Source organism: Callithrix jacchus, chromosome 7 (genome assembly GCF_049354715.1).
Source record: "Callithrix jacchus isolate 240 chromosome 7, calJac240_pri, whole genome shotgun sequence".
Classification (NCBI taxonomy): Eukaryota; Metazoa; Chordata; class Mammalia; order Primates; family Cebidae; genus Callithrix; species Callithrix jacchus.
The window spans coordinates 71443892-71469593 of NC_133508.1; the positions used below are offsets into that span (position 1 = coordinate 71443892).

Sequence of the window (25702 nt, forward strand, 5' to 3'; positions counted from 1 at the left end):
GAGAGAGAAAAGAGAGGCAGTAATTCAAGAAACCAGATACAAGGGGGATAAAAAAGAATAACATCTCTGAGCACTTAGTATGTGCCAGGATAAGCACTTTCCATGAATAAACACTCTCAATCCTCACAAACAGTCCCACTGTATAGGTGTTAGTATCAGCCCTACTTGTAGATGAGAAAACCGAGATGAAGGCAGGACTGGTGGAGGGGACAAGGGGAAGAGATCTAAGTTAGCTGGGGGTTGGGCTGGAAGTGAACAGAAGTCCCACCAGTTGACCCCAATCATCACAATGAAGTGGGTGATGGCGGTGGCTGTCTGCTGGAGATGTCTGGGGAGCAGGGAAAGGAATGAGAATGAGCAGCTTTAGGGGAGGCAACAGAACAGAGCGGTTAGGTCCGTGTGCTCTGGAGTCTTGCCCAGGTCCAAAACCCAACTCTGTGGCTTGTGCCTCATTTCCCCATCTGTAAATGAGAATGATAATAGTAGCAGTTCATAAGACTGTTGTGAGATAATATCCATAAAGAACTCAGAACAGCACCCTGCCTGCCCATTGTGTTAGCTATTCCAGAGAAGCAAAATGGTTTGCAGCTCTCACTGAAAAGAAAGGGAGCTGGACAAACACATTCATCGGAATGTAGCACTGAGAACCCAGCTAGGGCATTGTAGTTATTAATTATTATGATTGCTGTTGATCATTTCCATCTGTTCTCCCACAGCATTTTGAACAAAACCCCTTTTCTACTCCATATCACATTGTATCATGGCTGGTCATTTGCATAACTGTCTCCTCACTAAATAGGGCAGTTCATCACACATGAACGTTGGTTGGTTGGAAGGAAGGAAGGAAGGAAGGAAGGAAGGAAGGAAGGAAGGAAGGAAGGAAGGAAGGTAGGTAGGTAGAAATCATTAACTATCTTCCAGCATCCACTCTCCATTTCCCCCTTAGTAACAGAACCCCACCATTTTATGCTGGATGCATGGCTACTTTGAATAAAGATTCAGCCGGGCGTAGTGGCTCATGCCCATAATCCCAGCACTTTGGGAGGCCGAGATGGGTGGATCACCTGAGGTCAGGAGTTCAAAACCAGCCCGGCCAACATGGTGAAACGCTGTATCTACTAAAAATACAAAAATCAGCTGGGTGTGGTGGCACATGCCTGTAATCCCAGCTACTCGGGAGGCTGAGGCAGGAGAATCAGCTTGAACCTGGGAGGCGGAGGTTGCAGTAAGCCGAAATAGCGCCACTGCACTCCAGCCTGGGCGACAAAGCGAGACTCCATCTCAAAGAAAAAAACAAACAAAAAAAGATTCTTTCCCAATCTCCCTACCAAGTAGATGTAGCCATGTGACTAAATTTCAGTCCATGAGATAAAAGAAGTGGTGGCATGTGCAACTTCCAAAAATGTGTCCTTAAAAGGAGGGGGTATGCCCTTCCTTGCCTCTTCCTCCTCCCCAGTCATCAGAGTGCAGATATGATGGCTGGACCTCAAGCAGCCATCTTGGAACATGAGGCCAAAGGCAAGTGCTAATGGGGTGGGGGATGAGGAATTAGATAGAAGGCCTCCGAGTCCTTACACTGTGGGGCACCTATCAGACCTCAACTAATGCTCCCTGGATTTCCTCTAAGCAAGAGGGAAATAAACTTCTATCATATTTAAATCACTGTTGTTTGGGGGGTTTTCTGTAAATCACAGTCAAACCCACTCCTAACTCTAACAGATGAATTTTCAGGAGAGTGAAGTTCAGGGCTTATGTCACTATTTAGTTTTAGATCTGGCAGTATTTGCTGTGGTCTCCACCAACAGCTGTCAGCACAGGATAAAAACTGGCTTCAGCTGTGAATTGTCATTAATGTGTAACAATGCGTTCACAATCTTTTCTCTTCTTTAAATGAGGCTGCAGAAGCCTCCTCCTTTGAGTTCTCCAAGGTGACAATGATTACATTCCTGATGATTCTGCAAGTTGTCATCATGGTTACTTCAGGGACAGTTTCTGCTGTGATTCTCTGGGGGATAACATAAAAGCCTCTGGGAAGAAGCTGGGTTATCCCAAGAGACACAGTATCCAAGGAAAGCTCAATATCCAGAAGTTGTCAAGAGGTTTTGCCAGGAGTATTTGGCAGCAGGCTAGAGGGGTGGGAGGGGGAGTGGGCAGGGAGGAGGAAGGATGGTGTCATTTCAACTAGGAAGAGGCTTCAAACTAGCTCCTGCAGAAGCTCCTGCAGAAGGTATCTAAAAGCCTAAACATATAATCAAGCAGGGTAAGCTTTGCACGGCTGAAGCTGTCTCTGGTTCTGCTCACCTTTGCACCCTCAGTGCCCAGAACACTGTTTGGCCAATAATACCAATTCAATAAATATCTGTGGACAGATCAATCTTGGGGGGATGGGGTGCAGTGGAGATAGAACTGAAGGAGTGCCAGACCCCTCCCCATATATTCTAAGCCAAGTCATCGCTGATGCTGGGCAACTGGAAGGACTCACAGACAATTCCCAGATGGAACAATAAGTCCAAACTCCTCACCCAAGAGATGAGCAGGGAACACCCTGAAAGGCAGATGAAAAGAGACTTTCCTGTCCAGCAATTTTAAAAACTGAAGTACAAAGAGAGAAACAGACATTGGGATGAGTGAGACAGCAGTAAGGACAAGAGAGTCAAAGAAAATGGGGCGGGGCTGTGTGTGCAGTGGGGGCTAGGCCTGAATGCTGGCCAGGTGAGGCTGCTGGAATTCATGGCTCGCTTTTATGCACCAGTTGGGACATGGTGTGTGGAGAGCCAGACTTAAAGTGCCAGGGACATAAGGGACAGAAAGGGCTGTACAGGTGTATGACTAAGGATGCCTGCAGCAGACAGGCCAGGGAGCCTGGCCAAAGAGATGGGCCAGATTTCCCTTCTCTGCACCTGTCACTCGCTCTGAATTCCCAGTGTGATCACCTGTCCCAGGCAATTTGGTTTTTTAGATGCTTATTCAACACCATGTCCTCTCCTCAGCCCGCCACATCAAGACCTCTCCAAGCACTTACACAAGAGCAAGGATGGCCACGTTCTCTGCCTGTCCCTGCCCTTCCCTGACTTTCACTCCAAAATGCCACCCAAATTGGCCCATTTCTCTCTGTATCCACTGCTATCAGCCTTACCCAGACCACGGATCAATAGAGTAGACTGAACTAACTTAGGGAGCTCCCACTCACACCCTAAACAGGTAGAAATGCTGGATTTTTTTTAAAAAAAAATCAAGAAAGTGTTTTTGCTATAATGCTGGGCTTGAAAATAGGAATGAGAAATTTCCGGGTACCAGAAACAGGAAGGAAATTCAAAACCTGTATAGTGAGAGGTGGTCTAAGCCAAGTGAGCCATAAGGAGATCAGTCCAGACATATGCTAGAGGCTAGATGAAAATGCTGAGAGAGGATGAGGAGAAACCCCAGACCTGTGCAGCAAGGGGAGCTGGAAGGCGACCTGTTTCATTTGCAAATTTGGACTCGAAACACTCATGGCAGGGATGCAGGAATGTTGGCCTGGAAGGAGGATGCTGGGAAATTGGAACATTAAGGCTTCCTCGTGTGGAGGTGTGGGGTTCAAACAAGTATTACCCGTGAAACACAAGAAACCTCAAGCCTCAAGGTGAGACACTAACTTTAAAACTTTAAGCAGTGCTTCAGCATGAAGTAAATTAAACCAGGAGGAAAAAGAGGGCAGTAACAAACAATAGGGAGCACATAAATTATGGAAACACATTTGTAAATCTAAATTATAAGCATAAAAGATACAATAGCAGCTGATTTAGCAGAGACTTTTAAAGAGGTATAATCAAACTACTAGAGAAACATAACATGGAAGATGGGAGGAGAAAATTAAGAAGGAAATTAAAGGGTTCCAAGATTCTTGTTTTCTGCCAAAGAGAGATAGAAGTCAGACTTTATAAGGAAAATAATGAAATTAAGGATATCTGTTAAATTTTTAAGGGAAATCACTACTAAAATGTAAACTTCCAAATTAGTGGAGAGAAGAGAAATAAAGTAAACTTTATTTCCTGTTGATTAGTTCAACGTAAATAAAAAGTAGGAGAGAAAGCAAAGAAAAAGCATGTCAACTAGAAAATGTTTAAAGAGATAATAGAGATAAACTCAAATCAGTAATGAAAAAGTATATACATGGATTGAATATGTCTAAACTGTAGCTACATATCACTTATAAGCAACACATATAGGCCAGGTGTGGTGGTGGCTCACGCCTGTAATCCCAACACTTCGTGAGGCCGAGGCAGGTGGATCACTTGAGGTCAGGAGTTCAAGACCAGCCTGGCCAACGTGGTGAAACCCTATTTCTACTAAAAATACAAAAATTAGCCAGGTGTGGTGGCAGGCGCCTGTAATCCCAGCTGAGGCAGGAGAATTGCTAGAACCTGGGAGGCGGAGGTTGCAGTGAGCCAAGATCGTGCCACTGCACTCCAGCAACAGAGTGAGACTCTTCTCAAAAAAAAAAAAAAAAGAAATTAAAAAAAACACATCTAAAACATAAGGATACAGGAAGTTTGAAAATAAAAGGATGGAAAAAGATATATTAGAAAATTAACCAAAAGCAAGCAGAGAAAGCAATAAAATCGGGTAAAAAAGACTTCAAGGCAAGTAAGGATGAAAAGCAGCCTATTTAATGATAAAGAGCCAAGCCACCAAGAAGATACAACAGTCAAAAGCTTGAATGTTTATAAACAGCACACTCTCAAACTGAAGTAAAAAAGATACCAGGGCAGATGACGTATCCACAATCAGAGTGAGACATTTTTAACACACCTCTCAGAAATGGTAGATCAAATGTACAAAAAAAAAAAAAGATAAACATTTGAAAAGTATAAATTATAAGTTTGACCACAAATGACAGCAGTCCCCAACTTTTTTGGCACCAGGGACTAGTTTCGTGGAAGATAATTTTTCCACAAGCTGCAGGGGTCGTAGTGGGGGTGGTTTTGGGATGATTCAGGTACATTACATTTATTGTACAATTTCTATTATTATTACATTGTAATATATAATAATTACTCAACTGTTCATAACGTAGAATCAGTGGGAGCCCTGAGCTTGTTTCACTGCAACTAGATGGTCCCATCTGGGGGTGATGGGAGACAGATCATCAAACATCAGATTCTCTTAAGAAGCACGCAACCTAGATCCCTCACAAATGCAGTTCCCAATGGGGTTCAGGCTCCTATGAGAATCTAATGCTACCGCAGATCTGACAGGAGCTGAGCTCAGGTAGTAATGTTCACTCACCTGCTGCTCGCTTCCTGCTGCGCAGCCTAGTTCCTAACAGGCTGTGGACAAGTACCGGTCCCCGACCCAGGGTCTGGGGACCCCTGATATATGATATATGTACACATAATGAAGGAAGCCTCAACAAATTCTAAGGAAGAAGTATAATAGATACATGATATAAATGGCCACAATGTAGCAAGTTTAGAAATCAATTATGTTAAAAAAAAAACTCATTTGGAAACTAAAAAATTTTTTTTAATTTATTCTAAAAATTCATAGGCTAAAAAGAAAATTATGATGAAAGATGAAAGTTACAAACTATTCAGAAATGTAAAATAAAAATACCGCATCTCAAAACTTACGAGATGCAGCCATAAAAGTACATAGTTATGGCCGGGTGCCGTGGCTCACGCCTGTAATCCCAGCACTTCGGAAGTCCGAGGTGGCAGGATCACGAGGTCAAGAGATCGAGACCATCCAGGCCAACATTGTGAAACACCCTCTCTACTAAAAAAATACAAAATTAGCTGGGCGTTGTGGCGTGCGCCTGTAGTCTCAGCTACTCAGGAGGCTGAGGCAGGAGAATTGCCTGAACCAGGGAGGCAGAGGTTGCAGTGAGCCGAGATCGCACCACTGCACTCCAGCCTGGCACCTGGTGACAGAGAGAGACTCTGTCTCAAAAAAAAAAAAAAGTATATAGTTATAAGGGAAGTTATAGCCCTAAGAGCACAAGTTAAAAAATAAAAAATATTGAAGTTAGGGTTGAATTCAAGAGGCAGGAAAAAAAAGACAAACAGTAGAAGAAAGAGAATAACCAAAAGTAGTAGAAGAAAGGAAATATTAAAGCTTGCTCACCAAAAACTAGTTTTTTAAAAAGACGAATAAAATATAAGTTTTTTAATATATTTATTTTTTCTCCCCCTCTGCCACTTCTTTCCTTTGACACAGGGTCTTAGTGTCTCAAAGACAGGCTGAAGCACAGTGGTGTGATCAGAGATCACTGCAGCCTCAAACTCATGGCTCAAGTTATTTACCCACCTCAGCCTCCCCAGGAGTTGGAATATAGATGCATGCCACCATGTCCAACTAATTTTCACATTTTTTGTAGAAATAAGGTCTCACTATGTTGCCCAGGCTCATCTTGAACTCCTGATCTCAAGTAATCCTCCTGCCTTAGCCTCCCAACACACTAGAAGTATAGGTGTGAGTTACTGTGCCCAGCCTAAAAAATATATTTAAATAATAAAATACACAAACCTCAGGCAAGGCTGATCAAGAAAGAGAGGTAAGACATAAATAGATGTCTTAGAAATAAAAAGGGAGCCAAGCCCAGTGGTTCACTCCTGTAATCCCAAGATTTTGGTAGGCCAAGGCGGGAGGATCACCTAAGGTCAGGAGTTCAAGACCAGCCTGGTCAACATGGTGAAACTTCATCTCTATTAAAAATATAAAAGTTAGCCAGGCATGGTGGCAGAGGCCTGTAATCCCAGGTACTCAAGAGGCTGAGGTTGCAGTGAGCTGAGATTGTACCACAGCACTCTACCCTGGACAACAGAGTGAGACTCTGTCTAAAAAAAAAAAAGAAGTGAAAGGGAGATATTAATATAGAGATACAACAAATACTGATAACATTTTAATACTATGAGAAAGAATATTTGTGCCAAAAACTTTGAAAGCTGTCGATTTTTATAAAATGTTTCATTTTATAAAACAAATATAAATCACCAAAATGATTCAAGAAAAAAATAAAACCAGAATAGTCAATAATTACTAAAGAAACTGAAGCTGCAGTTTTAAAAGTTTCTCTTATGCCTGAAAGGCATCAGGCCTACATAATTTTATAGGCAACCTTTCCCAAACCTTAAGGAATAGATAATTCTTCTTACACAAATTGTTCCAAAGAACAAAAACACACAGAAACCTACCAAATTCATTTTAGGAGTCTATCTTAGCTCCAATACCTGAATTGAGTAACAATAAAAAAAACTGTAGGCCAATATCACTTACGATATATTCATAAACCTAAATGATTTAAAATTTTAAAGTAACAACTGTTCAGAAATCTAATAATGTATATAAAAATAATATAGCAAAACTGTAACAAAATCCCTAGAGCTCCACATATCCATTCTTTGTTTTTAGGCATGAAAACCCTGATTCTCAGCTATGTAGTTCACACCCTCCACATTGCTTCCCAGCTATGACTATACTTCACAGCCTCCCTTGCAGCTAGGTGCCACCATGTGATGAGATTTTAGCCAATGTGATGAAAGTGGTTGCATGTGACTTTCAGAAAGTCTTTTTAAAAAGGAAGGACTGCATCCCTCTTCCTCTTTACTGTTTCCCACTGCTCAGAATGCAGACATGACTGGAGGAGCTTGAACTTCAGCTCCTTGGACAAAAAGTGACATACAAAATACAAGGAGCCTGGAGTCCTGACACTGCACTCCCTACATCTAAGCTGGCTTTTTTTTTTTTAAGTGAGAGAGAAGTACACTTGTTTAAGACACTACTGAGGCCCTGTGACTCACGGCCAAGTTTAATCCAGACTGACAATGTAAGCAAGGTTTATCCCAGGAATGAAAGATTGGAAAATCCATTCATATAATTCACCATGCTACACGTGGAAAGAGAAAAATCTATGATCATCTAAATAGATTCTGAGAAAGCATTCAAAAACTTACACTCATATTTTCTATTTTTAAAAATAAGATTCTTAGCCAACTAGGAATAGAAAGGAATTTCCTTAATCTGACAAACGGTATCCATCAAAATTTGTAGCAAACATCATCTTGAGAAGCATAGCCACTAAAGTCAATACCACTCAAGAGAGAACAGGAGTCCTATTAAATGGAGTATTACAAGAAAAATAAGTGAAAAATACAGATTTAAAAGAAATATCTTCATGTGCAGAAAAATAACTGACTATATAGGAAGCCCATCATGATTTTCAGAAAACCTATAAGACCTAGTACAAGAGACCTAATTCAGCAGCAACATTACTGAATATAAAATCAACATGCGAAACCTAACAGTGTTCCCACACACTAGCAGTGCCTAGTTATAAAATACAACAGAAGAAAAACATCCCAATCACAATAGCCACCATACTGCAAAACATAATCACCTTTCTTCCAGATCATGAAAAATCCTCCTCACTAGCCTTCTCATTTCCACTATTGCTTTCCTCAAATTCATTCTCCACTCAGCAGCTTGTGATCTTTCATGAACATAAGTTCCATCATGTTGCACTCCTTCTTTAACCTTTTCATGGCTACTCATTACTCATAATTAGATTCCAATTCCTTATCATGTCTATGCTCTGCATAACCTGCCCCCTGCCTGTTCTCCAATTAACTCCCTCCCCACTCCCCTGCCCCACTCTACACCAGCCACATGGACCTTCTTTCAGTTCCCGATACATGTCAAACTCTTTCCTGCCCCAGCACCTCCACATACGCTATTCCCTCTCCCTAAAATGCTTTTCCCTCCAATCATCATCTGAGAGTTCATAGTCAATCATCAAGTCTCAGCTTAAAAGTCACCTGCTTAGTCTAAATAACATCCCTTTTCTCTTATCTCCTTTTTTCTTTTATGTTCCCACATAATGTGCAATAAAATCCCACTACCTGTTATATCATAATGTATAGTCTATTTTTATTCAAGGATTACTTATTCATTGCCTTGATTTCCCTCTAGACCATAACTTCTGTGAGGGCAGGAGTCACATCTTTGATGTTTCCTGAAGCATTTAACACAGTGCATAGGAGCTATTACACAACATGTGCTTAGTAAGTATCTGATGAATGAATCAATCAATCAATGAATGACAAGAGTTTGCTGATTTAGCAGAAGTCTCAGCTAGAAGACCTGCAGCACTCTTCCCAGGATTTAAGGGTTATTAGGAAGAATGGGGGAACCCCCACTCCACAGCCCTCTCTAGACAAGGAAGCAAAAAGCCTCTAAAGGGAGTGAGTGGGCTTGGTGGTCCATGCGATTGCACTAAGATTGAGGGTGGGTAGGATTCAGAACATAAAGTTGCATCCATCCATGACTCTTATCCCATCTCTCAATAATTCAAGTCATAGATTTGCAAATTGAGTTTGCCACAGAATGCTATTTTTCTGTAATCTTTGTGGCACAGTAAAAGTTTGAAGGACAGCAGCTTTAGAAGTCATGCAAGCAAGCAGGGCAGCATATGCCACCCTCAATGGAGGCATTTACAGCCGCAGGGGCATACAGAACTTCAGGGAGGCAAAGCAGAAGTCGGGAAAATTGGTGAATCCCACAGGAACACCAAAAAGACTTGATCAGGTGCACACACAAGACATCCCAAGGGCATTCCAGAAATAGCTGGGGAAATTTAGGGGAAGGACAGCAACTGGGAACGGAGCTGCGAGCAACGGCTGCTAGTGGGACACTAGTTTTTTGTGTTTGGGGTTTTTTTGAGACAGTCTCACTTAGTCACCCAGGCTGGAGTGCAGTGGTGCAATATCAGCTCGCTACAACCTCCGGCTCCTGATTTCAACCAGTTCTCGTGCCTCAGCCTCCTGAGCAGCTGAGACTACAGGAGCACACCACCACATCCAGCTCATTTTTGTATTTTTAGTAGAGATGGGTTTCTCCATGTTGGCCAGGCTGATCTCGAACTCCTGGCCTCAAGTGATCCACCCACCCTGGCCTCCCAAAATGTTGAGATTACAGGCATGAGCCACCACACCTGGCCTGGGACACTAGTTTTATTCTCCAATCGTATGGCTTAGGCAGCTCATATGGCTTAGGCAGCTCAGATTACCACAAAACCATTAAGGCAAGCTCCCAGACACCATATCTCTAATGACTGGATGGCGCTGCCACACGGTCATTAGAGAAAGCATCTCCCCACAGGCACCAAACAACACAGAGGCCTCTTTCCGGTATCCCCTCCAGAGCTGGCAATGCTAATTCTTCAGTGAAAATTAAGGAGTCAATATTTTCTGAGGCCATCTAATGCCAGAATAGTGGCTGCTGGTAATTCTACTATCTCGGGTATGCCACAGACTCAGGCATGTAATAGGTACCCCCAACTGGTTAAATGCTTGTGTGAGCCAAGTGAGGAGGAGTGTTGTATCTGCCAGGTGCCCCTGAGCGGCAATCTTCCTGTTTGTTTCTTTTTGAGCTCGCATACTTGTACACCACAGGATGTAATGAGGGATTGGCAGATCCTGTCATCCCCTGGAAGAAACAATTGTTCCTGCTCAGCACCTACATGTAACCTTTCCCAGCCTCTCCTTCCCTGCAACCGCTGTGTATCTCCCGTCTGCCTCTGAGCACCTGGGGTGGGCATGGGCACAGGAACTCTAGGTTTGATGACTCCTCTGTGGACAGCCTCTGTTGATGCTCCAACCGCTCCAAAAAGGCTTGGTCTCACCTCCAGGAAAAGAGGATGTGCAGGAACTCTGGGCTAGTGAGGACACTATGCAGCCCTCTCTCCTCCTGTCCCCGAACGAAGCCTGGGTCCCACCGTGACCTACCTCTTGTCCTCTTCCACCTGCACGCCGATGGAGTGGAACTCCCTCCGGCTCCTGTTCTCGGTGTCTGAGTCTGAGATCGTCTCCACCTGGTGGCAGGGTGGAGGAGTCAGTGGCTGTGGCGCGCCAAGGTGAAAGCCCTTCCCGGGGAGAACGGCTAGCAATGGCTGCGCCCCAAGCCAGTTGGCAGGTCCTGCAAAGACCATCTGCCTGAACAAGATGAGAGACCCAGGCGGTCGGCCACAGGCCTCAAAGTGGCAACCACTGGTCTCCAGCCCTCCATTAGCCAGGAGGGGCGATGGTGCCAGGACAGGGACAAAGGAGTGGGCGAGGGCTGGCTGGAACATCCCCGTCGATGTCCAGGCACGAAGTCCACTTGCAGCTTAGGGCAAGCCACGAAGAAGGTCGATATATCCAGAAGGCCGCTTCCAGCCCCTCACTCCAGCCCAATCAGCCAGGTCAGAGCCCTCGTGGGCGCTTCCCGGTTCCATACCTGCACCCCAATGGACGGCCGCCACTTCCGCTGCCGCGCCAGGCTCCGCAGCTCCTCCCTGCCAGGGATGGTCTTGATGATGAGTGTGGGGGGCTTGGGGCTGGCCCGGGGCGGCACCGGCGCCAACTCCAGGGTGCGCGCGCCCATGGCGGGGCCGTCCAGGCCGTCGGCGGAGCTGCAGCGCCGGGCAGGGCCCTCGGCCGCCGTGAAGCTCTCTTGCGCGGAGTCGGTGCTGCTCTGGGCGGTGATGGAGATGCGGGGCGGGGCCTGGCTTCCCGGCGGGATGGGGGGCGGGGCCTTTCTGAAGTTGAAGGCTGCGGCGAGCAGGCACGGAGACGCAGCGCGTGAGGCTCGCGGCCCAGCTGGGGTCTCGGGTCCGAGCCCGACTCCCACCCCTAAGCGGCCCTACGGGACCCTGCAGGGGCGCCTACTCCACGTAGGGCTGCATACACGCCAGGGGACGCTCTCAGCGCCACCCGAGCCCGGGAGGGAGCGATCTGCTCAGGGTCACAGCACTGTCGAGGGGATGGCCAGGACCCAGACCCAGCGCGCTCTCCAGCCTAGGGCGGGGCCAGGGGCAGGGAGGTTGTACTCACAGGAGCCGGGCCTCCCTGAGACAGCAGCAGGGGCAGCGAGGAGGGGCAGGCAGTCGTCGTCTTGAGAGCAGCCGGCCTGGATGGCCCGGAGGTAGCTGTGGCTCCGCATGCGGAAACAGCCGGGCAGGTCCAGGGCGTCCACGGCCTGGGACTCCAGCTCCCCAAACACGGACCCGCACACGGCCTCCAGCTGCTGGTTCAACTCATCGCTGAGCTGGGGGGAAGGGGGTCGGGAGGACAGTTACAAGGTGCCGGGAGGGAGTAGAAGTCCCTGGGGTACTCTGCCTTAGGAAGACCCCTGTATTTACAGCGGCTGTGGGCAACTCTTCCACATTTGAACTACAAGAAACCCTAACTCTTTGCAAAAAAAGATGGGGGGCACCTCTGCCCCATTCTGCTCCCCAGGCTTGTCTTGGGGCCCATTCTTTCCTCTAAATACCCCACCCCCACCTCTACCCCACCTGTGCCTCTTCCAGGTGTCTGTCTGGCTGCACCCCAGGCTGCAGACCACCATGTTTTTCTTTCCTCGCCACCTAGTCCCAGCCCCTGACGTTTCTCTCACCTGACCCCAACAGAGAGGACCAGGGATGTGGCATACACCCTCCTGCCCAGTATGGGGGAAGGGACTGCATGGAGGACACCTTTTATTTTATTATTTATAATCCATTACCTTACAAAATTGATCGAAAGCAGCCCATATATATACCAAGTGTCAGGATAGAAACTAATGGGTAAGTGATGGAGCAAGGTTATTAATCTATCAGTGTCCCAAGCCTTTCCCCACCTTCTGCCCACTCACTCTGGCCCTGGCTTAACCAGTGGGTTCCTTCTCTACCTTTCCCCTCTGAGGAAAGCTTAGCCATTGCTGGATGAAGTTCTTGGTTTTGTGTTTGGTATTTTGGTCGTGCAGAATCCATGGTGTTAAAAGAAAAAAATAAGTTAAAGTATGAAAAGAAGCAAAACAAAAATTTTGTTCAAGGAACTGTGCTGCACACCACCACACTAAGACTAAATATACCATAGAGGTTGCAGCTTCATTCACATTACGTGAGAAAACTGGTGCAAAGTAAAGGTAGGAAAAGGTGCCACCAGAGGTAAGTGCTACACTCAGAACACAGGTGACAAAGTCCTGACATTTCTCAAGATGGGTACATATGTAACTCTGAGCTTCCAAGCAGGCAAAGCATCAGGGAGTATAGCCTCAGAGTTGCCTGCATGGTCTACAAGTGAGATCCCACCTAGATTTAAGTGCTGGCTATACCACTTCTTTTTTTTTTTTTTTTTTTTTTCAGATGGACTCTCTCTCTGTCACCCCAGCTGGAGTACAGTGGCGCAATCTGAATTCACTGAAACCTCTGCCTCCCAGGTTCAAGCAATTCTCCTCCCTCAGCCTCCTGAGTAGCTGGGATTACAGGCACATGCCGTCATGCCCAGCTAATTTTTTGTATTTTTAGTAGGGACAGGGTTTCACCATATTGGCCAGCCAGGATGGTCTTGACCTCCTGACCTAATGATTCACCTACCTCGGCCTTCCAAAGTGCTGGGATTACAGGCGTGAGCCACTGCGCCCAGCCAGCTATACGACTTCCTAGCAGAATGGCCTGGGAAAGTTAAAGTTTCAGGGCCTCAGTTTGCTTGCCTGTCAAATGGAAATGATGATAGTACCATCTTCATAGGGCTATTGAGGGGACTCAAAGAAAAACATGTGAGGCTTTTGGTACAGATACTGGCACCCAGCAAGCCCTCAGTTAGTGGCATGCAAAGGTCTCAGGGCCTACCTGGTAAACACAGGCCAGATACCCATGAGAACCATAACAATTCCTGCCCCTGAGACTAAGAGACCATTGTCCCCTGTGGATGATTATATAGAGTCCATTGGATGAAGTCATGGACAAGGTCCTCGACAGCATCCCATGGCAAACGTAACAGCAAGTATCAAATGGCTGCATCCTGTGATATCTCCCAGGGAAGATTCACAACATTATATTTATGTGCAGTCAACAGAGGCTCAACAGTGGCCTGATCCATGTGTAAACTGCAGTTCAATGTTTCCATAATTCAGTCTCTAAAGCATAACATGATTTCACTGGATTCTGCTTCAAATAGAGCCATTTCTATTCCAATCTATTAATGGGCAAACAAGACCCAGAGAGGGCAGATGAACTGTCTAAGAATGCCCAGCTGGTAGGTGATAAAACTGAAATTAAGTGTCATGCTTCCTGGCTCCCACGTAAGGCTGATTGAGCAACAGAATCTCCTGGGGAGCTTGCAAAACCTACATTAACTCAGGCCCCACCCTAAAGATCTGAACCCAGGGTTAACAAAATACCTCTCTTGCTTTAACTGCTTAGAAGCTCAAAGCCAAATTTGCTGGAGACTTAGATTCAGTGGTTCCAATGTAGGCCCAGTAATTAAAAAGGTTTGCCTGGACTTTTTCAAGCTTTTTCTAAAGGAGCTTCATTACAAGTATATGGAAATCACAGGCCATGGAATAATCAATCTGAGATCCTGTAGAGGTTAAGTTCTCTCATATTTGAGGTCACAAGTCACACCTGTGGCACAGTTGTGGCTTTCACCATGATGCTCTGTCATCTACCACTCAGCTTTTCTGTCTGCATTTCTGGGGCACCAAGGACAACAGTTGCCAGTGTATTTCCTAAAACATAGGAACTGAACTATCTCCTGCTATTTATGGTCTAGGCTCAAGACACTCCCCAACTAGAGCAAATACAGCCCAGAGTATCCCTCTTGGAGCACAGGGGAGCTAATCTAACCCTAGCAGAAAGCACATTGGTCTCCAGTATGGGCACCAGGGATGAAAGGAATCACTCTGTCATATATTTCTGTCTAGTCCTCTTCTGTGTGTAAAGCACTAGACATAATATCTGGCACATAGTAGATGCTCAATAAACTTTAGCTACTATTATTAGCAACAAGAGGCTCTCAAATCACAGCAACAATACCACTCAGAATAAGAAGTGCCTCTTTCCCTGGGGTTCCGAAGCTCTTGAAATCCCACCCACAGGCTATACTCACTACCAATTCTATCCAAGGCAGACAAAAGAGGGTGAACAACTCCCTCAGGTCATACACCTGCCAGCTGAGCTGGCCAAGAGGAGCATCTGAAGTTCCAGCAGGAGACCAGGACACAAGGCAAACAGACTCAGAGAGACTCCCAGAGAAACATTGCACCCAAGTTGATCTTTACTATCTTACAATTATAAAACTGTAACAGTGTGCTGTGAATGCTCCTTCTTGCACTGACTTCCACCCTACTTCCCCTAACACCCACTTACAGGAAAGTCAAAGTCAAAGAATCTTCTTGGGTTGAGATCCTTAGCCTTTTTCCAAAGCAGACTGAGAATCAATAGCCATTTCCAAGCTCACGAAATATTTAAAGTAAAAATGTTTTGTGTCTATTTGAAAATTGTCCAGACTAGAGTTGATGGGTCCAACAGGGGGCCAGGCAACATCCTGTGTACTTTATATGTGTTATTTAGTTTAGATAACCTTTAGAAAACTCTCCTATTTCAAAACATTGGATAAAATATAACAAATGTTGCTTTATATGCATAGCTGAGCTCACAAGAAAGCTAGATAAGTCCCCAGGGGACAAAAGCAAAGAGGAGACTGGAAAATCAGAATATTAACTGTGTGAGCCAATGCTGCAAACAGCCCAGTGGAGGCAGGAGGTGGGGGCAGGAGCTGTTGGTGTCAGTGTTTTGGTAAAGGCTTAGGTTTTAATACCCACTTGGGCACAGGAGGAAGGCTTTAGGCCCACATGGAGCATGGAATTGGAAACGAGAACCTGCATAAAGTTAGGAAAAGTGAAACCTTTGATGAAAACGTAGACTAGAATAAAAAAATTAGTCTTCACCACAGGCTGATGACAGGAAAGCTAGTCTGAAATACAAGGAGGCAGGAAGGGAAAAGAGGCAAATCCCCTAAGAATCTGTACCTACAAGCTGGTCCTCACACAGACAGATACTGTGTATCTGCATGAACCTTCATGGGCCACACCCCCAAAATTAAAAATTAACATAAAATAGTCCCAAATCAGGGATATTCTAACAGAAGCAATTGCAAAATATTTCCTGGGGAACTCACTCCTAATTCAAGCTGCTCATGCTTCCCATAGATAAAATTCCATTGAAGATGAGTGTAGTACGTGGTAGACGGCCTCTGACATAGCTCCTAATGATCTCCATCTCCTGGAATTTACACCCTTGAGTAATTTCTTTCTCATGAGTGTGGACTGGACTTACTGACCCACCTATAATGAATAGAATATGGCAGATACAATGGGATATCACTTCTGAGATTAGGTTACAAACAAACCATAGCTTCCATCTTAGACACCTTTTCCTACTCTTTCTCTTAGAGCCTTTGCTCTGGGGGAGGCAGGCTGCTATGTTGTCAGTAGTCCTATAGTGAGTCCCACATAGAAGAAATTGATGTCCCCAGTCAGTAGCCAGCAAGAATTTGTGGCCTGCCAACAGCCGTCTGAGTGCGAGCGGAAGCAGATCTTCTCCCAGATAAGCCTTGAGATGCTGCAGCTTTGGCTAACACCTTGATCACAACTTTGTGAGACACTTGACCCACTGGCATCCAGCCAAGCTGCTCTCAGATTCCTGACCCACAGAAACTGTGAGATAATAAATATTTGTTGTTTAAAGACACTACATTTGGGGATAATTTATATAGCAATAGAAAATACAAATTGTGATATAAACAAAAACTAAACTTTTATTGAGTTAAGCCATTGAGAATTCAAGATTTCTCTGTTATAGTAGCTAGTGTTACTTTAGCTAAAACAAAATAACTTAAATGATGTTTAAAAGTTCTAAGCTTAAAAGATAAAACTCAAAACATAAGAAGAAAATAAGACTCCAAAGCAGGATACAATTGTCAAAACCACCATTTTATCCCTCTGAAAATCAATCAAAGGCATACAACAAATAAACATGAATTTATAAAAATTACTGAACTTTGGGTAAGAACAGCATGACTCTATAGTATCCTCACCTGAGGCTGCCTTCATTCACCAAGCCCCCAGCACTATCAGTTGCAATACTTCAACAAAGGTGATGCAGCCTATGAAAAATCAGCTGCTTCACTGTCTCTGCCAGAGGACTTCACTTAATTTGAGGCATTGTCAGTTATACTATCAAGAACAGGGAAGGCTAGTAGCACTGCTAGGCTGGGTTTCAGCAATGTTTGGGGCAAGCAATGGACTGGCAAACTAACCAGAAATTTATCAGAAAATTCCAGGGGGTGAGACAGACATAGAAAGTTTGATAAGCTCTCCACATATCTTGGGTTAACTAGAAGCTGGGTGAATGCACAGCAGAGACCAGAGAAGCCTGAGCCACCCACACATCCCTAGCCAATGGGGCCTATATACGTGTGCCAGGGAAATAAAAGAATCTGGTGATGATTAAAAGCCAGGATAGGTTTCAAAACAACCTGAACTTTGCCCTCCCCGGCTCACACACAGAACTACAGGCAGAGAGAGGAAGTCTAACTAGTTTGAGATTCTTGAGCACAGCCTCCAAAAAATCCTTGGCTGAACGGGGCAACCCCTAAGAAACAGGGCTTAAAAATAAAAATAAGAAGGAAATAAAACTGAATGGAAACATCAGAGGCCACATGTTGCAGGGAAGACAGGTTTTACAGATTTCATTCAGGGATTAACAAACAAATAAAGCAATAACAATCTTCAAGAGGAAAGCATAAGAATCCAGAGTTGCCATAATATATCAGCCAAAATGTTCAGTATTTAACAAAAAATTATGAAACATGCAAATAAACAAGAAGGTATGCATGTCCCCAAATGTTGGATATATCAAAGACTACAAAGCAGATATTATAAATGCATTCAAAGAATTAAAGGAAACCATGTTTAAAGATTTAAAGGAAAGCATGACAACGATGACTTCATGAATACAAATCACAACAAAGAGAGATTAAAAAAAAGAAAAGTGGAAATTCTGGAGCTGAAGAGAATATAGTTGAAATTAAAAATTCAGTAGAGGGGCTCAACATAATAAATGATCAGTAAACATGCATATGGATCTGTATAAATTACCCAATATGAATAACAGAGAGAAAAAAATTAAACGGAAATGAACACAGCCTCAGAGGCCTATGGGACAACATCAAGCATACTACCGTACATGTAATGGGAGTTCCAGAGGAGCAGGAGGAAAAAGAGGAAAAGAAATAGATAGGACAGAAAAAAATATTTGAATAGACAACAGCCAAAACTTTGCTTTTGTTTTTGTTTTTGTTTTTAAAGACAAGGTCTCACTATGTTGCCCAGGCTGCAGTGCAATGGCTATTTACAGGCACAAGCATTATGATCATAGTGCACTACAGCCTCAAACTCTTGGGCTTAAGCAATCCTCCTCCCTCCAAGTCCCAAGTGGCTAGGGCTACAAATGCCCACTACTGTGCCTTGCTATCAAATTTAATTAAAAAACAAAAATCATTAGAGATCAAAGGAGCTCAATGAACCTAAAGTAGGTTAAACACTATGAGATCCCATATTCAGACAAATTACAGTTGAAATGTTGAAAGCTGAAGACAGAGAAAATCTTAATAGCAGTGTGAGAAAAACAATTCATCACATGGAGGGAAACAACTCACTTTTCATCAAAAATAATGAACACCAGAGGGCCGTGGAATGGTATATTCAAATTGCTGAAAGAAAAATAACTGTCAGCCAGGAATTCTATATCCAGCAAAACTATTCTTCCAAGATGAAGTAAAAATTAAAACATTTTCAGTTAAATATAAACTGAATAATTTATTGCCAGAAGACTTATATTATGAGAAGCACTAATGGAAATCCCTCAGGCTCAAAGGAAAAGAAAGTAACACCCAATGGTAACTCAAATAGGCAAGAAGAAATAAAGAGCACCAGAAATGGTAAATATGTGAGTAAATATAAGAGCCTCTATAAATATATTTTCCTCGCCCCCTCTCTTAACCTCTTTAAATAATGTAAGATTATACAAAGCACTTATTATAATACCAATGTTGGTTTATAACAACTGTTAGATTTAAAACATATATAGGTAATAGATGACAGTAATAGCACAAAGGGGGAAAAATGAATTAGAGCAATGCTTCTATATTCTATATTGTACCATGATTATATTTTGATAAGCTAAGATATACATTGTAATTCCTAGTGCGACCACTAAGAAAGTAACTCAAAAAGTATAATAAAAAATTAATGAAGAAATGTAAATGATGCACTAAAATATTTATTGATTTAATACAAGACAGAAAAAAACTGAGGATCAAAAAATAATATGACACAATCCAACCATTATCAGTAACCACATTAAAATGCCTGGTATGGTGGCTCATGCCTGTAATCCCAGAACTTTGGGAGACCAAAGTGGTTGGATCACTTGAGCTCAGAAGTTTGAGACCAGTTTGGGCAACATGGTGAAGCCCCATCTCTACAAGAAATACAAAAATTAACTGGGCATGGTGGCGTGTGTCTCTAGTCCCTGCTACTTGTGGAACTGAGGTGGGAGGATTGCTTGAGCCTGGAAGGTCAAGGCTGCAGTGGACTATGTTTATGCCACAACATTATAGCTTTGGTGACAGAGCAAGATGCTGCCTCAAAATAATTAAATTAATTAAATAAAATAAAACATGAATGGATGAAATACTCATTCAAAAGGCAGAGTGGTAAGACCAAAAAAAAAAAAAAAGACTCATTAGATGCTGTCTACAAGAGACATACCTTAACAGGCTGAAAGTAAAAAACAGGGCACTATAACATGAGAGAATTTTCCTGAATTGATGAATCCACAGATCTATGGAGCACACACATGAACAAAGCATAGCAAAACTGCAGAACAATAAAATCAAAGCAAGATCTCAACAGCAACCTGCGAGAAATTAAAACTACCTACAAAGACAACCAAGTTGCTAGCTGACTCCTTAACAGCAACAACAGACAGATGACAAAAGAATATCTTCAAAACACTGAGAGAAAATAAACGCTGAGCTAGAATTCCCATAATAAGCTAAACTGTATCAAACAGTATGGGTAAAATATATTTTCTGTTAAAGACAAAGTTTCCTACTAACAGATAATCACTGAAAAAATTACTAAAGAATATACTTTAAGAGGAAATAATGAGATGTAAGGAAGAAGAGTGAGGAGTAAAAAAGGTAGAGATGTGAGTATATACAATCAAGAGCTAATAACATAGAAAGTAACAATAATAATAAAGACTAATTTGACAGGTTAAAAGGTAGATCTAAAATGCTGGGCAATAAGTCCATGCAAGAAGGGAAGAAGTCATTGAAATTAAGGTGTCCTAAGATCACTTAAGTATTTGAGGTGATGGGTATGTCAACTCGCTAGATTTAATTATTCCACATTGTATTAAGAAATCATAATATCACTTTGTACCCCATAAATATATACACCTACAACTCGACAATTTATAATAAAAAGTAAAATTAAAGTAAATGCTGAAAGAAATAAAATAGGAACTGAATAAATGGAAATACATCCAATATTCAAGAACAATAATATTTAATAGTGTTAAGAATACAATACCCCATAAATTAATCTACACATTCAGAGCAATCCCTTCAAATTCCCAGCTATATTTTTTATGGAAATCAACAAGCCTACCCAAAATCCATGTGTATATGTAAAGGAAGCACAAAACACAAAGCAATCTTTAAAAGGAGTAACAAAATTGCATAATTTCAACTTACCAAAATCAATCCTTACTACACAGTTACAGCAATCAAAGCATGTGGCAATAGCATAAAGACAGGCTCATGCAGACCATTGGAATAAATTTTAAGATTCATTAATAAACACATGCATTTACGGTAAATTGATTTTGAAAAAGGGGCCAAGAAATTTCAATGAGTAAAGAAAGGCCTTTTCAACAAATGATGCTGGGAAAATTGGATATCCACATGCAAAAAGATAAAGCTGTACCCCTAACACGAATCACACACACACACACACACACACACACACACACATAACTCAAAGTGAGTCATGTATCTAAATATAAATGTTAAACTATAAAATTCTTAGGAGAAACATTAGAGTAAATTTTTGTGACCTTGCATTACACAAAGATTTCTTAAATTTTATACCAAAGCACAATCAAGAAGATAAAAATTGAATTATGCATCATCAAATTTAAAATGTTTTGTTCTCCAAACAACAACATAAAAATATAGTTCACTGAATGGTAGAAACCACTCCAGCTGATACCTTGATCAGATTTCTAGCCACCAAATTGTGAGAAAATAAATTTTTGTTGCCAAAAAATAAAAAGAAGAACAAGAAGGGAAGAGGTCATCAAAATCAAAATGTCCTAAGGTCTCTGCATTGTTCAGGAGAAGTACAGAAAAAACTGTCAGCTTCAGACATTAAGTCAAATATTCATATCAAAATTATAAGGGTAACCACAAACAATAAAATAGAATATATAACTACAAAGCCAGTGTGGGATTTGGTGGGGAGAAGAATAGAGAAAACTCAAACCAAAAGGAGGCAGCAAAGGAGCAGAAAAGCATCAGCCCAAAGGCAAGATAAATAGAAGGCACAAAATAAGATGACAGAAATAAACCCACGGGTTAGAGTTAGGATCATCACAGTACCCCAGGTTTAGGCCGAGGGGTAATCACAGCTTATCAGTGATCACAATAAATATAAATGTACTAAACTCTCAAGCAATTGTCAGAATGGATATAAGTAAAATCTAGCTATAAACTATTTTTTAAAAATATACCTGAGACATAGACAAAAAGCTTTAAAGTAAAAAATGAAAAAAGGTGTTCTAGGCAAATACTAAACAAAATAAAAAATAGACTAAATACTAAATATATATATGAGACATAATAGGGTGACATCTCTAGTACTTTAAACTTTTTTCATCTTCTATAAAGCAAGGATGATAAGCCATACCTCGAGGCTAAATATGTCAAGTATATGTGATGTTAGTGCAAAGTGCTAAGAAGGAGAAAGGGCAGGAGGAAGGAGGAGGAGACCTTAGCAATGACAGCACAGGGAAGGGGAACAGAAAATGCTGGAAGAGATATTAAATTAAAATTTTAGAGCATTTGGGAAAAGACCTGAAAGAAGTGAGAAAGTGATCCGTGGGAGTGTCTGGAAAGGTGACATCCAGGCAAAGGTAGTGGCAAATGCAAAGGCCCTAGGGAATCTAGTGAGGCTGTAGTGGGAGGGAGGGAGGCAGCGTTAGGAGAGGAACTCAGAGGCCGCTCCACTCCAGTTAGGTCATCAGGTCATGCAGGCCTTGAAAGTCACGGTTAGGTTCTTGATGTTTACTCTGAGCAAGGTGAGGGTTTTGAGCAGAAGAGTGAGTGTGATTGTATCTTTTAAAGATCATGCAGTGTGTAATGAGAGGATGAAGGGGAGCAAGAGCAAATGCAGGAGACCGACTAGAAGGCAGTGCCATTGTCCAGACAAAATGACATGGTGCCTGGAAGAACCGGTGGCAGTGGAGGTGGTGAGGAGTGGTCGTTGGATCCTGGATGTATTTTAAAGGTGGGGCCAGCAGGATCAGCTGAAGGACTGGAGGTGAGTTGTGAGAGAGGGAAGGTGAAGACTGACTTCAGGCTTTTAAACTAGAGCTTCTAGAAGGATAAAGTTGTCATTATCCTCTAAACCAGAGGATAGAGCAGCAATTGGGACAGTGAGGGGTGGGAGGGCATTGGGGAAGGGGTGTGTATCAGCAGTTTAGTTTTGGACATCTTAAGTTTGAGATGTCTACTAGATATCCAAATGAGATTTCAATACACAGTTAGACATACATGCCTGGCCTTTACGGGAGAGTCTGGGCTGGAGATATATATTTGGAAGTCATCAGGCCCTCAGCCATAAGCCCAGACAAGATCACCCAAGGAGTAGATATAGAAAGAGGTCCAGGGAGAGAGCCCTAGAAAGCTCGTGTCTAGATCCTGGGGAGGTATAGAGACACCCAAGACACAGAGTGAGGATATGCAGCCAGGGAGACAATCTAGGAGAATGTAGAGCTTTCGGTGTCCTCTAAGCCAACCTAGTAAAGTGTTTCAGGAAGGAGGGAATCTTCAACTTTGTTAGATGTTGCTGATGGGTCAAGTAAAATGAGGGCTAAGCATTAACTCGTGGGTGTAGCAACAGAGGCTGGTCTGATGTGAAAAGAGAGCTGCGCCAATCAGATTCCCCGGTTCAGGCAATGTAACAAAGAAATACTGAGAGACTGCCGCAGTGAACAATGGAGTCAATGTGGACAGTCTTTTGCATTGCTTTTTCCCCAGCATACAGTAAAAATAGCTAACCTTTATTGAGTGCTGGCTATGTGCCAAGAACACTATTATGATGCCTATTTTTAAAAAGGGAAAGTGGGGCTCAAAAAAGTCAAGTAACTTGCCCCAGGTCACTCAGCTGGTAAGGAGCCGAGCTGGAATTCAACACCATCTCATGTGTTTCATTACTAAACGGTGCTGCCTCCATCTAATTAAGAGGAAAGTCCACACTTAGATATGGAACTCACATTTATAAAACGCCATTTTCGGGCCAAGTATCTTGTGTTTGCATACATTTTCTCACTGAACTCTCACAAAACCCCTGTGAAATAACTGTCCCTACCATTGCCTTTTTAAAGATGAGAAACAGAGGTGTTGAAAAGTAAAGTCTCTTGCTGGTGGTTCCACAGGATAGAGGGGCAGGGTGGCAGAATTCAGGCCCAGATCATCTCTGAGGCTGCAGCGTGGCCTGTGCCCTGTCTGAACAAATCAATCCTTTTACATGGGGGCAGGGTGGGAGCAATGAGGCCTGGAGAGCCCCAGTGCATAGGCGTTGCCCTTACAAGCTCATCACTTTGAGGACATTTGGTGGGTTTTAAGGCTGTGATTCTCTGAGATTCCCAGCCTGAGTCAGCTCCAGGAGTCCTAGTGCAGGTTTCCCAGTTTCCCCAGAGCCAGGCCTGATCTCTCTCAATGGGCAGACCCTCTGATTTTAAGGCCTCAGCTGAGCATGGGATTGAATCCCCTTTTCACTCTTTCCTCCAGGCATATTGGGCCTTTCCCTACCTGTCCGGTGGTGAGGGAACGGCTGTAGCCGGGGATGGAGCTCCGGGGGTGGATCCGGGGTGGGACACAGCAGCTGGAAAAGGCCAAAATTCCAGAGTCACAACAGTGGACTGCTAGGAGGTGGGAAAGGGGAGATGAAAGCACGGCGGCCCCTAAGCAAGTCCTATTCCTCAGAACCCCCAAAGAGAGATCCCTTAGGAGACCCTGGGTAAAGAGACTCCTCCAATTAGGCACCAGAGAGGGACTCTCACCAAGGCCCTCCCTTTACATGGAGCAAAGTGAGACACCCCAGTTGAACCCTAAGCAGGCTACCTGACTGGCACCCACTCTACACCCACCTCCCACAGGAATCCCATGTCAGCCTCCCGACCCCATACCGCCCCCCCGCCACCAGCCCTCCCTGTCCTTACTTGATCCTGGCCTGGTCCACGCTGGAGGAGCGACGGGTGGTGAAGCGTCGGGCGACTGCTTTGGGAGATGTCTTGGGGCTGCCGTCGGAGTCTCCGCTCTCCTCATCCCCCATGGCTTTGATGTAGCTGCCGCTCCGCATCCTGCGGCAGGGGATCTCCCCATCCTTGCCACCAGTGGGGTAACCCCCCCAGTCATCTTGCGGCACCTGCAGGGACAGGGATCTCTATCTCTCAGACATGACCCTAGTAAATCTATAGGCCAGGACTCCCACTGCCAGTGGGAGGTGCTCTGCCCTGGCTTGAGCAGGCACACTCAGGTACATGCAGAGGCAGAAGGGGAGGCAGGGTCTCAGGCTGTCCCCCTCCCTTACAAGAGACACCTCGTCATTCTCCACAGACCTTCTGCACTTAATTAAGGGCTACCCAGAGAGTCTGAGGGAGTGACATGCCAGGCATCAAGCAGTTGAAGATCAAAGGCCAAAGTGACCTGTGTCAATTCCACGCCTGGCAGTGAGGCATCATCTGACCTCAGTCAACCTTCTACCCCTTCTTCTCCTTCATCCTTTCAACCTGCTTACATTCCAAATCCTCTCCTCTTCCCCGCTGTGGGGAGCCACAGAGGGCTTCATGCAGGGGAGTGACATCAGATTTGTGTTGCAGAAAGAGCTCTCCCACAGTCCAAACAGAGGCTGGATTGTGGAGGGCCAGGAGCAGGGCAGAGGCTCAAGTGGTGAGAGGAAGACCAATTAGGAGGCTGATGCTGTTATCCAGGCAAGAGACGATGAGGCCTAAATTAAGACAATGACAATGAGGGGGAAGAGGAGGAGATGGAAATGAGAGGTGTTAAGGAGCATCAGTGAGCCTGATTAGACGTGGGGGATGAGGGGGCGGGAGGAGTCGAGGATGACTGCCAGGCTGCTGGCTGAGGACCTGGGGGAGGGTGCTGCCGCTCACTGAGCCATAGAACCCCAGAGAAACAAGTCTAGGGAAAGGTGATAGGGTCAGGGTTGAGCACCTTGAGCTTGGCATAGCACTGTTGAGCAGGTGGTTGGATGTCTGGCTCTGGGATTCAGTGGGGAGATCAGGGCTGGAGGCGGACATGTGGGAGTCATGGGTGGCAGCTGAATCCATAGCAGTGAATGAGACAGCCCAGGGGAGAGGAGAAGAAAGATGAGCAGAGATCCACTGACATTTTAAAAGGGACTGTGAAGAAAGGAAGAGGAGCCTGTGAAGTCACCTGAGAAGGAGTGGGCAGAGGGGTAGGAGGGAAGTCAGGAAAATGCCATGTCATAGAAACAGGAGACATTTCAAGAATAAAAGGAGTCGATTATGTCAAATGCCACAGTGCGT

The 25702-nt window shown here is 43.9% G+C and overlaps 1 protein-coding gene across 7 annotated transcripts in view; it reads right to left on the reverse strand.

Annotated features, from left to right (window-relative positions):
* Window positions 1-25702, reverse strand: part of DLGAP3 (DLG associated protein 3) — a 68333-nt gene that overhangs the window by 11560 nt on the left and 31071 nt on the right. For all 7 annotated transcript variants that reach the window (XM_078331150.1, XM_078331149.1, XM_035250739.3 and 4 more), the window contains 5 exons: window positions 24353-24558; window positions 23943-24015; window positions 11850-12063; window positions 11254-11567; window positions 10764-10849 (listed from right to left, as the gene is read on the reverse strand). In XM_078331150.1, the coding sequence (XP_078187276.1) occupies window positions 10764-10849; window positions 11254-11567; window positions 11850-12063; window positions 23943-24015; window positions 24353-24558 (893 nt within the window). The remainder of the gene's footprint in view (window positions 1-10763; window positions 10850-11253; window positions 11568-11849; window positions 12064-23942; window positions 24016-24352; window positions 24559-25702) is intronic.